At 43.4% G+C, this 16053-nt stretch overlaps 1 protein-coding gene across 2 annotated transcripts in view; it reads left to right on the forward strand.

Annotated features, from left to right (window-relative positions):
• GALNT15 (polypeptide N-acetylgalactosaminyltransferase 15) overlaps nucleotides 1-15504 on the forward strand; it is a 70593-nt gene extending 55089 nt beyond the window's left edge. The window contains exons 10-11 of one of the 2 annotated variants that reach the window (XM_032143709.2): nucleotides 4649-4725; nucleotides 14782-15504. In XM_032143709.2, the coding sequence (XP_031999600.1) occupies nucleotides 4649-4725; nucleotides 14782-14836 (132 nt within the window). In that variant the 3' untranslated portion in view covers nucleotides 14837-15504. Of the gene's footprint in view, nucleotides 1-4648; nucleotides 4957-14781 lie in introns of those variants that run through there. The other variant, XM_032143711.2, reaches the window with a different exon arrangement.
• The last annotated feature ends 549 nt before the right edge of the window (nucleotides 15505-16053 follow it).

Here is a 16053-nt window from a genome sequence, read left to right on the forward strand (position 1 = left end):
AATTAGATCCCATTTGTCAATTTTGGCTTTTGTTGCCATTGTTTTTCGTGTTTTAGACATGAAGTCCTTGCCCATGCCTATGTCCTGAATGGTATTGCCTAGGTTTTCTTCTAGAGTTTTTATGGTTTTAGATCTAACATGTAAGTCTTTAATCCATCTTGAATTAATTTTTGTATAAGGTGTAAGGAAGGGATCCAGTTTCAGCTTTCTACATATGGCTAGCCAGTTTTCCCAGCACCATTTATTAAATAGGGAATCCTTTCCCCATTGCTTGTTTTTGTCAGGTTTGTCAAAGATCAGATGGTTGTAGATATGCGGCATTATTTCTGAGGGCTCTGTTCTGTTCCATTTATCTATATCTCTGTTTGGTACCAGTACCATGCTGTTTTGGTTACTGTAGCCTTGTAGTATAGTTTGAAGTCAGGTGGCGTGATGCCTCCAGCTTTGTTCTATTGGCTTAGGATTGACTTGGCAATGTGGGCTCTTTTTTGGTGCCATATGAACTTTAAAGTAGTTTTTTCCAGTTCTGTGAAGAAAGTCATTGGTAGCTTGACGGGAATGGCATAAATTACCTTGGGCAGTATGGCCATTTTCATGATATTGATTCTTCCTACCCACGAGTACAGAATGTTCTTCCATTTGTTTGTATCCTCTTTTATTTCATTGAGCAGTGGTTTGTAGTTCTCCTTGAAGAGGTCCTTCACATCCCTTGTAAGTTGGATTCCTAAGTATTTTATTCTCTTTGAAGCAATTGTGAATGGGAGTTCACTCATGATTTGGCTCTCTGTCTGTTATTGGTGTATAAGAATGCTTGTGCTTTTTGTATATTGATTTTGTATCCTGAGACTTTGCTGAAGTTGCTTATCAGCTTAAGGAGATTTTGGGCTGAGACAATGGGGTTTTCTAGATATACAATCATGTCATCTGCAAACAGGGACAATTTGACTTCCTCTTTTCCTAATTGAATACCCTTTATTTCCTTCTCCTGCCTAATTGCCCTGGCCAGAACTTCCAACACTATGTTGACTAGGAGTGGTGAGAGAGGGCATCCCTGTCTTGTGCCAGTTTTCAAAGGGAACGCTTCCAGTTTTTGCCCATTCAGTATGATACTGGCTGTGGGTTTGTCATAGATAGCTCTTATTATTTTGAGATACGTCCCATCAATACCTAATTTATTGAGAGTTTTTAGCATGAAGCGTTGTTGAATTTCGCCAAAGGCCTTTTCTGAAATGAAGGCAGAAATAAAGATGTTCTTTGAAACCAATGAGAACAAAGACACAACATACCAGAATCTCTGGGACACATTCAAAGCAGTCTGTAGAGGGAAATTTATAGCACTAAATGCCCACAAGAGAAAGCAGGAAAGATCCAAAATTGACACCCTAACATCACAATTAAAAGAACTAGAAAAGCAAGAGCAAACACATTCAAAAGCTAGCAGAAGGCAAGAAATAACTAAAATCAGAGCAGAACTGAAGGAAACAGAGACACAAAAAACCCTTCAAAAAATTAATGAATCCAGGAGCTGGTTTTTTGAAAAGATCAACAAAATCGATAGACTGCTGGCAAGACTAATGAAGAAGAAAAGAGGGAAGAATCAAATAGATGCAATAAAAAATGAAAAAGGGGATATCACCACCGATCCCACAGAAATACAAACTACCATCAGAGAATACTACAAACACCTCTATGCAAATAAACTAGAAAATCTAGAAGAAATGGATAAATTCCTCGACACATACACCCTCCCAAGACTAAACTAGGAAGAAGTTGAATCTCTGAATAGACCAATAACAGGCTCTGAAATTGTGGCAATAATCAATAGCTTACCAACCAAAAAAAGTCCAGGACCAAATGGATTCAAAGCCGAATTCTACCAGAGGTACCAGGAGGAACTGGTACCATTCCTTCTGAAACTATTCCAATCAACATAAAAAGAGGGAATCCTCCCTAATTCATTTTATGAGGCCAGCGTCATCCTGATACCAAAGCCTGGCAGAGACACAACCAAAACAGAGAATTTTAGACCAATATGCTTGATGAACATTGATGCAAAAATCCTCAATAAAATACTGGCAAACCGAATCCAGCAGCACATCAAAAAGCTTATCCACCATGATCAAGTGGGCTTCATCCCTGGGATGCAAGGCTGGTTCAACATACGCAAACCAATAAATGTAATCCAGCATATAAACAGAACCAAAGACAAAAACCACATGATTATCTCAATAGATGCAGAAAAGGACTGGCCAGATTTCAAATGCTCACTACCCACCTGTGGCTACTGTATTGGCGAGCACAGATATAGAACATTTCATCACAAACAGTTCTGTTGTACCAATCTAGATAGATTCATTATCCCGTCTAGAGAGGAGACTTTAGCCACTGTCTTCTTGCTTCAGACCCATCTATATTTAAAACAAATTTCCCTAAATCCTGAGACTGAGATGGAGCTAAAAATTCTCAGATGGCAACCGTGTAAAGGGTATTAGTGATTGAAGAAAAAAATTTTTAAAAGACCTCTGTTTTTTAAATGAACTTTATTATTGGCATTGTGGGTCTTTGAAGTTGCTGGGATAAATTAATATAATTAAATAAAAGGCTGAATTCAATAGTGTAAGTTGTATTTGGTGGTAATTAGCAAAAGGACCCAGATGGCTTATTGTCTAATTGGTTCAAGAAAGCAAGAATATGGTTTTTCTTCCTTCCTTAACCAGCTCCATGATTTATTACTTTGTTACAGAAGTGGCTGTCAACTCAGTCCCTGGCTGGTACTTACAGACCCTTAATTTAAATAAAACAGATGCCTCCATTTAGTTCTAAAAGGACCTTCTCCTTTAGTGTAACCAAGTGTTCAAATTCTCTTCTTCTCTGTGAACTCAGCATTCATTTTATCCATAATGGTTAATTGAAAAGTAGAGAAACTTGTCAGTTGAGAGATCTGATTCCCAAGAGATTGGTTTCACCTGTCTGCCTGAATTTTGTGATTGGATTTTGTTGTTTGCTTTTTTAAGATTGAATTTTGTTACCACCCCCACGAAGTTCATCATCATTATTAACTATCCCACTGGGGAGAACAGAGAGAAGTGTCCAGCCAGCAGTCTAGAGTCCCACACTCTTTATGCTATATTACAACAGTAAGAGCAGATATCCTCCCTGGAGGGGGCCTGACCTGTTTCCTCTTTGGTCTCAATGCCATAGATCCCACCAGAAAATTCAGAATTCCAAATAACATAGACATGGTGGTTGAAAAGTCCTCAGTGACAATAGTGATGGCACCACTGCAGCAGAACTTGACATTTTAGAGGTCATGTTATCGTGCTTATTGTGAAAGGGTTCTATTTTCTAATGAAAGGCTATGAAAAAGCTGGCTGGACACCAAATGATCTGTGACCGGTCACCAAATTTGGACAAATAAAATGCAAACAAGTTGCATTTTTAAAAAGCATTCAAAAAAAAAAAAACCAAGGATAGTGTACATAATATGTAGAGTTGTGCAAACATTGTGCCAAACATTGATATGGGCTGCCTTGCTGGGCACAACTCTATTTGTTATGTACACTATTTATGCTTGTTCTTTAGAAGTTCTTTTAAAAGTGCAAATTGTCTGTGATCACTTTTGGGCAAAGCCCAAAGCACCTACAAGTCCTGCCCCGATTATTCAAATACCTCTATTTGGGCATGTTTCAAATGATATGTCAAGCACAATAACCAAGGAGGTACTATTTCCAGAATTCTAGACCCCTCTACCATTCCTGTATTAATAATAGTCCCTCCATTGGATAAAGAAAATGTGACACATACACACTATGGAATACTATGCAGCCATAAAAAGGAATGAGTTCATGTCCTTTGCAGGGACATGGATGAAGCTGGAAACCATCATTCTCAGCAAACTAACACAGGAACAGAAAACCAAACACCACATGTTTTCACTCGTAAGTGGGAATTGGACAATGAGAACATATGGACATAGGGAGGGGAACATCACACTGGGGCCTGTCGAGGGGTGGGGGGTGGGCAAGGGAAGGGAGAGCATCAGGACAAATACCTAATGCATGCAGGGCTTAAAACCTAGACGATGGGTTGATAGGTTGATAGGTGCAGCAAAGGACCATGGCACATGTATTCCTATGTAACAAACCTGCATGTTCTGCACATGTATTCCAGAACTTAAAGTAAAATAAATAATAATAATCCCTCCAATCTCAAATCTTCTTTCCAGTTTCAACTCCTTCTTACATGAAATGTGCTCTTTGAACATGGCAATGTGTCCTAAGCATTGTTTTATGAGGATCTTTGCTGGAGTAGTAGTTCTTTCCACAGGTATGGGATGTTTATATTTTTTTATCACTGAAGGCTCTACATAATACCCATACACTAAGTTATCACCACATATAAACAGCTTGCCTGATGGTTTGGCTTAAAAAAAGAATCATCAGAATCACCATGATGACTTTACCCCTAGGGTGATAGTTTACAAGCTCAGTCCAAAGAGACCAGATTAATGTTTGAAAATTAAAGTTCCCTAACAATTCCCAAACTGTTCAGCTAGCTGATAGTCAGTGGACATTCCAGTACCTATGACAAATGCTAAAATGATACAGTCCTTCCTCTCTCTCTCCCTCCCTCTCTCCCTCTCTCTCAGGATGAGAACAGGGCCAACTCTGCTGCTGCTGAAGCTTATCAAAGGCCTTTAACTTTTCAGCAAATTGTGACCAGAGGGTAGGACATCATTTGCTTCATTCAGAGATCCTCAAGAAGGCACTGCCAATCACTCTCCTCTAGGCATAGGTCAAGGGTTGCATTGTTTAATGTCTTATTTAAATAAGATCCAGGAAAACCTGAGCTGCTATCTTTAAAGTCATAACTTGCCCAGATGCACCAATGCGGAAGCTGTTCAGAGGGGGTGAAAGGTGAGCACCTAATTAGATTATCCAAAATTCTCCAAAACTCTCCAACCCAAACCATATGGCTATAGTGGGAGCTGCCTTATTCCCACCATAAGATGGCCCCTCCTCCCAGCTGAACATCTGACCCATGTTGGGCCAATCAGCACATTCCTCAGTAATTTTGTTATTGAGACTAAGAAATCAGTCTCTCTACCAGTGACTTAAGAGGTAATGTGAGGCTGGGCATGGAGGCTCACGCCTTTAATCCCAGCACTTTGGGAGGCCAAGACGGGAGGATCGCTTGAGCCCAGGAGTTTGAGATCAGGCTGAGTAACATAGCAAGACCCCATCTCTACAAAAAAACAAAACAAAACCAAAAATTACCCAGTCTCATAGCCTGGCCTCAAAATAAATAATTTTTTTTTTTTTAGAGAGAGATAATGTGAGAATGTTGAGCTCTCAGCAGCTTTGTTTTCTGTATATGGCCCTATGAAGCAGATAAATCCAGTCTGGAGAGTGAATCAGAGATAGCTGTGGGGGTGGAAACAAATATAAAATAGGAGCAGAGGCAAGGGTGGGACAGAGCACCTTGACAGTATTTGATCCGCTGGCTCCAGTTTGTTCCCCAGGCCTTGATAGATCCCTGTCCCTGGAGTGTGTGAGACAACCCGAAATGTTTTTGTTTGATTCAGTGCTCCTCAAATTTTCCTGTGCTCACAAATCACGTGGGGACTGTGTTAAAGTACAGATTCTGATTTGGTAGGTCTGTGTGAGGCCTGAGATTCTACATTCCTGCGAGCTCCTAAGTAATGCTGATGCTCCTGGCCAGAGACCACTGTCTGAGTAGCAACGATTCCAGTAGTTTTCTGGGTTTTTCTAAATTGTTACTTAGAGCTCAGAAAATCCTCACTGGATGAGTTCTTGGACTATTCTTTGCTTCTAACAGATCTCTTTTTGAAGCCACATGGTAGGATGATTTGATCCTATGTTTTACAGGATAATACATCTTTTTTTTTTTTTTTTTTTTTTGAGACGGAGTCTGGCTGTGTCGCCCAGGCTGGAGTGCAGTGGCACGATCTCGACTCACTGCAACCTCTGCCTCCTGGGTCCTTACCCCAATCTTACTATAACATTAGACATCCTTCCTCCCTGGGGAAAAGTGAATATGGAGTAGAGAGAGGCCATGAGTGTTCCACTAATTGATGTCCCTTCTTGAAGAAACCTGAAGCCTGATGAAGCAAGGTTCCTCTGGCCTCAGAAAAAATGTTCCCCCTCATATTTCAGTTATTTTCCTATAACTGATACATACCAGTGTCAGAGGATATAGAAGCATACCATAGAAGTTAGGAGTGAAGTGCATGATTGCTCTCCATGATAAAATGAGGGAGATTCAGATATGAGTATTGAGGAAGAGATGGGTTCAAACAATATGATAACGACATAAACAGTGAGATGATCAAGAAGGTATCTCTAATGAGGGCAGGAGTGACTTACCAGAGGAATTTTAGGATTAGGTGTCTAGTCCTCAATATAAAGTTATTTGCCTTATTTCCATCACCCCAGACTTTTAGCTAAGACTTCCATAATGAAGTAGTATGTTGGGGATGGAAATCAAGGAACAGGGATAACTCCCTGGACAGGACAGACAGGAAAAGAGCAGCCTTGCTGGGTGGGATAGATACCAGTAAGACTAGGCATTCAGGTCGGGTGTGGTGGCTCATGCCTGTAATCCCAGCACTTTGGGAGGCCGAGGCAGGCAGATCACTTGAGGTCAGGAGTTCGAGACCAGACTGGACAAAATGGTGAAACCCTGTCTCTACTAAAAATACAAAAATTAGCTGGGCATGGTGGTGGGTGCCTGTAATCCCATCTACTTGGGAGGCTGAGGCAGGAGAATCACTTGAACCCGGGAGGCAGAGGTTGGAGTGAGCCAAGATCGTGCCATTGCACTCCAGCCTGGGCAACAGAGCAAGCCTATGTCTCAAAAAAAAAAAAAAAAAAAAAAAAGGACTGGGCATCAGTGGAATTAGAACTCAAAGGCCAGAGTGACAGTGGTATGGAGAAGAATTAATACAGATTGTTGCCACATACCACCAAAGAGTGCCAAGCAGGATATTTCAAAATTATGTTAGACTATGAACTACAGTGGGGTTAGCAAACCTTTTCTGTAAAGGGCTAGATAGGAAAGTGCTATACCCTGTTTCCCTCTTTTTTTGCAGACCCTGTTAACTACTTGACTCTGCCATTGTAGTACAAAAGGAGCCGAGCCATGGACAATAATCAACAAATGACCATGGCTGTATTCCAATAAAACTGTATTTACAAAAACAGGTGGTTGGCCAGATTTGGCCAACAGCCATAGTTTGCCACCCCCTGGACTACAGTGTTTGACTCAACTGTAGGAGATAAATTACAGATTAGTTAAAAATAAACAGAGAAATATTACCAAAGAAATAGTGAATGAGCTTTAAAAATATAAAATAAAGTGTTTCTCTGTTATAAATAACAGAACAGCAAAAAATAACAAAAAAAGAGGGAAACAGTGTATAGCATATGTTCTCATTATGAGCAGACTCCAGTCCTTTTTAGAAAAAAGTAGGAATAAGCAAATTATTTTAAAAAATCAAATAATAAAACATCGACACTGTAGTCCACAGTCTTCTTTCTTTGGGGGACATAAAGATTCCAGGGGCCTTCGCTGTTAACAGAGGTTGAGCAAATGGGCTTTCTTAATGAGACCACAGCTGCAATAAGAACATGAACATGGAAGGGAGGGCTGCTCAGAAGCATAGAGTACCTGTCAGTATCTTAGCCAAGCCAAAGGGATTAAACTGTGCCAAGAGATACAGTTTAACACTCTAGTTTTTATCTTACTGTGGTGAAGACATTCACAAAGGGCAAAGCACACACTCCCACTAACACACAAATCTCTTGTGTTTGGGATGTAAGGACAATCAGACACAAGCTCTGGTGTAGGACAAAAGCAATAACCACTGGTTATTTATATAAACTCTGATCTCTGGCATTCAATTTAGCCAGACTTCAAAACACAAATGGTAGAAGTCAAGCCAAGGAAAGGGACTTCCAAAAGCAAGCCTTGAGGCCAGGGCTATACCAGGCCAACAAACCCCATTCCTTGTGCTCTGAAGCCAATACAAGCTCATAAAACCTGTTTAACAGCCAAGCCCAGGGTGCCTCCTGCCTGTTGCGATCCATGCTTGGGGCTGTCCAGCCCATCATGCCCCTTCACGTGTCAGTGTTGGCATATCCAAGGCTGGTTCCAGATAAAACAAACGGCCTGAGGCACCTCCCCCTCCTCACACTCATGGACAGTTCCAAGCTCTCCAGCCCTTTGTCTACTTTGCATTCTGTTGCTCTACTGGCCATGCTGCTGACCCCAGCTATTATCTAGTGAGCCTTCACCATGCACAAGGGACAGGCAGCTGTACAGATCTGAGTACCCAGGTGGAAGCCACAGTTGAGGCCTACTGACTTTTATCTTGGAGATAAAGTCCTGTTCCCCCACCACTCCCCAGTGTGGGTCACATGTAAAGGAATGTAACTCTTTGAGAATCTCCATTCAACTCTTTGAGCATATCCTTGACCACTCTCCTTGGGAGGCCCTGGCACATGGGTCTAGGTAGTGGGTTGGTTTGTCTGATGGTGGAGCCACAACTGTCTCCTTGAGGTTCCTGCTCCATGCCTCTGGCTATAATATCCCCTCACAGACTGGTTTAGGCAATGTCCCCACCGCCAGCTTGTCAGGTATTCAGGATCCTCCACCTACCTATCTGCTACCTCCTCACCTAATCTCTCTATCCAGATAACGCTAGCCTCGCAGGTGGGGTCCAGATGGACACATGATATGTGTTGCTTTAAGGTGGCTCTTTTCCCTACACTGTTATTCAATAAGCCTCCGCAGAATTATCTTCCAGGCTAAGTTATAGGTTTCTTTTAGCAAAGAGCCATGGTCTACACTTCCTTATTTTCCTCTTAGCAGTTACCATGGAGTTGGATGCTTGACTTCGTGGATTCCACTACGGAGGAGAAAAAACCAGGAGTTAGGATATAGAAAAATGACATATCAAGAGTTGGGAGAAAAATCAACTACAGAAAAATGTGGACATCATTAGACAGTAATATCTCTGTGACCAAACATATGTATTCACTGCCAGTAATCATAGTAATAACAACAACCATAAATGCTAAGGCTGCACTAGCTTACTAGCACATACAATTACTATGACAATAGTAATAACATTACCATTGTTAGTACTATGTACTATTACTATTGTAATGTTGTTACGATATTAACAACATTAATATCAATATTATTGTTAATATTGTAACAACATCACAATAGTTGTTGTACTCACGTTATTTTTTTCTTATAATCACAGTAGGCCAATGATGTAAGTACTACTATTATCTCCATTTTATGTTATCTCATTTTATAGTTGAAGGGTGAGGTTTCCACAGGCAGAGTAATTTTCCTAAGGCTATACAACTTCAAAAGTGATGGACCTAGATCACAAACCCGGGTTCATTTGGTTCCAAGGCCTTCACATTTAACTTCCACATTTGATTGCCTCCCAGTATTTGTGAGTAAAGAAAATAAAACAGGGACTGTCCAAATGGGAATGGGTAAAAATAAGGGCCAGGTTGTTTTAGGACCTGCCAAAATCAGATGCATTGGTTTGGATGCGTTCAGGTACAAGGAGCAGAATAACCAACTCCCCAGGGCTTAAGAAATAAAGAACTTTAGTCATCTCACATGCTTAGTTGAGGACAGGCAGTTCTGTGCCTGGTACAATGGCTTACAGACACCTGTGATCCAGGCTCTTTTTAAACTTCCACTCACCATTCCTGTTGGCTTTTGATCCTGGTTTCTATCTATTTACCGGCACAAGATGGTCACCACAACACCAAACATTACATCCTGGCCCCAGAATCCCAAACAGGATGGAGAGGGCAGCAGAAGCAAGTTCTCCTCATTAATAATGTGTTTCTCTTCACTGAGAAAGCAAGATCTTTCCCAGAAGCCCCCCAGCAGACCTTCCCATCTGTCTCATTGGCCAGAGTCCTAGCAGCAAGGGTGGCTGGGACAGTGGCTAGGAAAGTACCTCAGCAAAGGCTGGGCACATTGCCACCCAGAACCTCACAAAGGTTCTGCAAACCAGGAAGTGGGAGGTTGGCAGATGGATGGCCAGTAACAGTGCCTGCATTTTGAGATGTCTCCTCTCTCAGGCAAGATTGGGCTCAGCTTCTTTTTTTAATGTCATGGGATGAAAACTGCAGGACACTGAGACAGAGACCTATAAAATCCTGTGCTCACAATTCCTGGATATTATCCATTCAGCTCCTGCCCTCTGCCCAAGTAGGAACCTTCAATGCCCCAGAAGCAGCTCCATGTACTCAGTTTGGGATATGAGGAAAGTGCCTGCCATCTGGAACTCAGCCACTGCCATCATAATTGGTCAAACACTCTGCGAAGCAATGGTGTTCTGATTTCTTTTATTAAACAGCTTCCAACAAAATTTGTGGCCCAGGTGTGACAACCAATAGAACTCTTCCACTTTATTCTTGTCTCTGAGAGTCTGGTTTCTATTTGCTTTCTAAAAGAAACATAAAAGGCAAGTAAGCATGGCGTGTAAAAGTGAAGGGGGTGGGCTTCCCATGGGATATATGATGATTTTCTTCCTTTGTTGTAAACATATGATATAGGAAGTTGCGTGAGAATCTTGCTTAAAACAATAGTGACAACCTTTTAACCCCATCTGCTTCCCATTAATGGGAAAAGCCATTACATGGTAGTGTCAAGGAGCCTCTGGATTTTCTCAAGGCTTTACCATAAGGCAGATGCTTAAGACAAAATCCTCCAACCCTTTGGTTCTAATCCTCCCCTTCTTAGTCCATTCAGAAAGCACAGAAGGTAATGGCATCTGGCCGATGCTCAGGAGGGCTGGGTTGGTAAAGTGAAAACCTTTCTGTGCTGTGACAAATTTCAATGGCTGTGCTTTAGGTGGTTTACAAAGCACAGAGTTAAGTTTCTGGAAGATATGTTCATGATTAACAAACCAGATTATAATGCCCTTTCCAGAGTGAATTCTAGTTCTTAGGACTACTTTGCAGATTTAAAAACAATAAATATTTATTAAATATCTGTTATTTACCAAGGTCACACCTCTAGGGCCTTGTCCCGTGTGTTTTCTGAACCATTGGCTTGGATGACTTGATGAGTCACTCACGAATCAGAAAATTGCAAAATATCGTCTTCACTGAATTTTATGTCAGCACAGACTCAGTCAGAGTTGAACATGTACTCCCTGGTTTCTGGGAAGGCAGAGATATTTCAAAAACCATTCCAGGAAGGCAATCAAGTGCTCCTTTTGATGCATTTGCCAAGTGGGACACAAAATAGATCTATATTTGTAAATAACAATGTTTTTCAAACACTGCCATGGGGATATGCCCAGCATATAGTGATCCTTAAAATATGTATTGTGAAGTAATAATCCACCTATGTTTCGGTAATTTCCAAGTGTTTCTCCAGCCTTGACTCCACCCATGAACCTCAGATTCACACACTCAACCACCTTCAATCTACACTAGAGCCTGAGTAATCAACCTAAAGCACTCTCCTTCCATAATCTCTTCTATGACTCCTCATCACCTTCAGAGTAATGCCCCGCCTCCCCACCACAGCCTGACTACAAGTTCCTTCCTGACCCTGCCTCCACCCTCTGGACTCACCTGCCACTATTTGCCCCATCTCTGAACACCAAAGTTTTTGTAGTTCCCAATACAACACCCTTTTCCTTGTCTCTGCTCTAACCATGCTCTGTTCCCTCTGCACAGAATGCCCTTCCCTCCGTTTACCAGCTTCTTCTTACCTATCATACATGACTCATATACATCATGTCTCTGGAGGGTCTTCCTCAAACCCCGGGCTGAGTTAATTGCCCCTCTTCTGGAGCACTGCATATGTAGCTCTGTCTTAATATGGACCACTTTGTGTTAAAATTATCAAAAAGATGTTTCCTCCACTAGACTTTAAACAAATTTTGCTTAGCTTTTTACCCAGAGTCCCTAGCAGAGTATCTGACTCTCGACAGGCATGTAATACATGCTTGTTGAACTTCAACTAAAGTGATCACAACATCTTTCTTTTGTGCCTAGAAACAAGCAGAATGAAAGCGGAAAAGAAAAATTACAGAGCTAAAATTTAGACACTGAAGAGGTCTTACCTGAGATCAAACTTAAGAGGACTTTGTCCTGATCACTTTTTGAATGGCTTTAGATTCTCCACACGTGGCTGTAACAATTCCAGACTCCCACCACACTGTTCCAGTTATCTTTTGCTGCAGAACAAACTACCCCAAAACTTAGTGGCTTAAAACAGCAACTTTTTTTTTCTTTTTTTTCTTTTTGAGATGGAGTCTCATTCTGTTGCCCAGGCTGGAGTGCAATGGCGCGATCTCGGCTGACTGCAACCTCTGCCTCCTGGCTTCAAGCCATTCTGCCGCCTCAGCCTCCCGAGTAGCTAGGATTACAGGCACCTGCCATCATGCCTAGCTAATGTTTGTATTTTTGTAGAGATGGGGTTTCACCTTGTACACTAGGCTGGTCTTGAACTCCTGACCTCAGGTGATCCACTCACCTCGGCCTCCCAAAGTGCTGGGATTACAGCCGTGACCCACTGCACCCGGCCAAAACAGCAACTATTATGGCTCATGACCCTGTGGGTCAGGAGTTTGGGCATGGCTCAACTATGCAAGTCCTCTGCTTCATGGGGCTCTAACTGGTGTCACTTGGTGGTGTCAGCTCATGGCTGTTCTTTTCTGGAGGGTACAAAAGAGCTTCTCACATGGCAGGGGCGGCTGGCGGGCTGGACTCAGCTGGGCCCTCCCCTCTCCATATAATCTCAAGACTTGTCTCCGTCATCTCTGTGGCAGCTATCTTACACAGTGGTTGAACATCTCCAGAGACCAACAGGATTTCTGCCAGTCTTCTTAAAGACCAGACCTGGGACTGACATAACATCTCCTCCGGCATACTCTTTTGCTCAAAGCAATCACAGGCCAGCCCAGGCTCAGGGAGGAGGGGAAGCAGACCCCACTTATCAAAGGGACAAGTAGCAAAAATGTGCAGCTATCCTCAAGCCACCATGCCCGCAGGCCCAGTGGCTAAGACTGAGTCTATGTCCCAGAATCCCCAGCAAAGCTCTACTGTTTACTGTGACTGAACTGACTTGCAGAATGCGTCTGCCCCTGAACTAATCTCTGTGACCAGGAGCTTAGGAAATCTTGATTAGAGCTGGAGGTGGAAACAATTTTGGCCAACATTATGGTTAAGAAACTCTGTAGGGGCTGAGCGTGGTGGCTCATGCCTATAATCCCAGCACTTTAGGAGGCCGAGGCAGGCAAATCTCTTGAGCCCAGGAATTTGAGACCAGCTTGGGCAACATGGCAAAAACCAATCTCTAGAAAAAAAAAAAAAAGGTAAAATAAAATACCTAGGCATTGTAGCGCATGCCTGTAGTTCCAGCTACTCAGGAGGCCGAGGCAAGAAGATCACTTGAGGTTGGGAGGTCGAGGCTGCAGTGAGCCGTGATTGTGCCACTGCACTCCAGCTTGGGTGACAAAGAGAGACCCTGTCTCAAAAAAGAAAAGAAAAGAAAAGAAAATTCTGTAAGAAGGAGGTGGTGGTAGGGATTGCTGGGGAGGTGTCTTAGTTTAGGGTAATGTAAGTGCAGAACTTGAGCAAGGCCTTGGATGCAGGTGATTTATTTGGGAGGTGATCCCAGGAAGCAGGAGTGAGAGAGAGGGAAGAGTAAGATAGGCAGGGAAGAAAAGTCAATGTGAGGGTGCTGTGAGCAATGGGGTTCGATTCTTTCTACTCTGAGATGCCCACAGAACATATTCCAGAACTATCCACCTAAATAACACCAGACTGAGACATTTTCCCACCAGCTCCCCTCTCTTATTGGTTGAGGGTTACACCCGGGGCCATTCACTCCCTGCGATACACTTTGCAGGCTGCACTTGCAAGAGCAGACCAGGCTCCCAAGGCTTTAGAGAAGGCCCCAAGGCAGAAATATGGAGAGGGTGGGGCTTGACCTGGATGTCATGCAAGATGAATGTGAGCCCCCACGGAAGTTCAGCCAGGGCTGGGGCTGATATCCAAGGAGGCCCAAGGATGTGACACTGGACACCAAAACATCTGCAATAAGAGCCAACCAACAAAGGTTCCCTCAGGTCAGAGCCCAGCTCACCTTGCCAAATGGCTCCCAGGGATCACGTCTGCAGCTCATGTGGTGGGTGCCCAGGGAGCACCTCCTTCCTGTGCAGAGGTTGGCACTGGCCAGCTTCCCTTGGGGCTGTGCCCACTCGCCAGCACCACCAGGAACATACCTGTGGGTGATCAAAGTTAGGTTTATTGGCAGTTGTTGTAGCAAGGAAGACCACCCACATGAGGATCCATGGGTGTCTCAGTAGGACGGTGTCCAAAGGAGCTTCTCAGGAGGTCAGGGCTTGGGTTAGGTGATTTGGGGAAAGGTTGGGAAGCATGGTCTTGCTGGGGAGATGTCAGAAATTGGGATAATTTTATAATTGGGCATCCTAATAATTTGTATCTAGGAGGTTATGGGAAGAACAGAGCAGGGCCGGAGCTGTACGTGATAAGCACCCCTCATATTTGCCAGGAGAAGGAGCTATTTGGTCATTTTCGTAGTTTGCTGGGTGTTCTTGTTTCAGTGTGGTCTTGCTGTCTCACTCCACCACAGCCACAGAATGATCTTGTCTGATGTTGGTGTTCTGTGAAATTGTGTATGTTAAGTAAGGAGGGGACTCCAGTCAGACCTGGGGGTTGATGACTTTTTCTTTCTCAGGTCTCATAAGACACAGGCTCTGCACCTTCAGAAGAGTGGCAGGCACCCATGGTAACACAGCTGCATGGCTCAAAGCAACAATCAAGACAGAAGAACAGGCACTGATTGATAGGACTCTTCTATCTCCTCAAGCACTTTTGAAGTCTGGCAGAGACGTTTGAGTGGCTTCTCTCCACCTCCTCAGTGACTCACAGTGCGATGCTCATGGTTGAACCTGAGTGATGCCAGCAGCAAGGAAACTGACAGAGCTCACCGATCCATTTCCTGTCATTCACTTGAGGGTGACAAAGCATGATGGTGACAGCTCAGATAACATTCCTGGCCACAAAATCCTTAAACTAAATGGAGCCTGGCTGCCAGGAAGAAGAGGAACAGGCATTCCAGGTGCATACGCTGCTGCTGGCTGCAGCCACACAGGAGAGCTTTAAACAGGATTCTGAGCCAAGAGAGCAGCAGGATTTGTGCACCACTGCTACACTGATCAATGCCAATAGTTGGCCCAGGCTGGAGGACGGGCCAGGCATCCTATCACCATTGGGCAAGTCAAAGGTTTAAGGAGGTCAGCACAGTTGGGGTACATACTAGAGTAAGCTACATGTTTTGAAGAATGTGCAGACCCCTTGAGCCCCCACAAATCAGCCTCACCATCGGCATGTAGACAGTGCAAAGTTGAATGAGAATCCATTAGAACTTCTGGAAGCTCATCTCTTTCTTACCACACCCGTGCTTAAGACTGGAGTCCTGGCGGAGGCTAATATTCTAGATATGAGCCAGAGACAACCTCATCTGTGCCAGGGGCATGTCACCAAAACTGAGGTCATATAATTTAAAATATAACTCCAAAGTTCAGTAAGGTATGGCAGAGACACCTCTGGTTCCCATATCACATGTCCTCAGGCCTTCTCTGCTTTGTGCTACTGCTGCTGAACAGTTCTGTGCAGCCTCAGACCCCCTGAGCCTTGTGCTAAGTGTCTTCTGCATTATGCACCAGGGTTTTCTCTGAAGGAGAGTTACTGAAACATCCAGGGAGCAAGCATCCTGGCTTGCTAGGACAGTTAACACTCCCAGGACAACTCTCAGTCACTGAGGGGATGGGAACCAGTAGATGGATGCCTGGCCTTTGTCTTTCAGGTGGATAATTGTACAAAGCATCCTGTATATTTTTTAAGAGGGTCAACAGAATCAAGGAGCAACTTTAACGTGTCCTTATATTGGCCCCTCCTTCTGCCCCATCTCACATCCTCACTCCCACACTCCTGCTTCCCAGGTTCA

This window comes from Hylobates moloch, unplaced genomic scaffold, assembly GCF_009828535.3.
Source record: "Hylobates moloch isolate HMO894 unplaced genomic scaffold, HMol_V3 SCAFFOLD_22, whole genome shotgun sequence".
NCBI lineage: Eukaryota > Metazoa > Chordata > Mammalia > Primates > Hylobatidae > Hylobates > Hylobates moloch.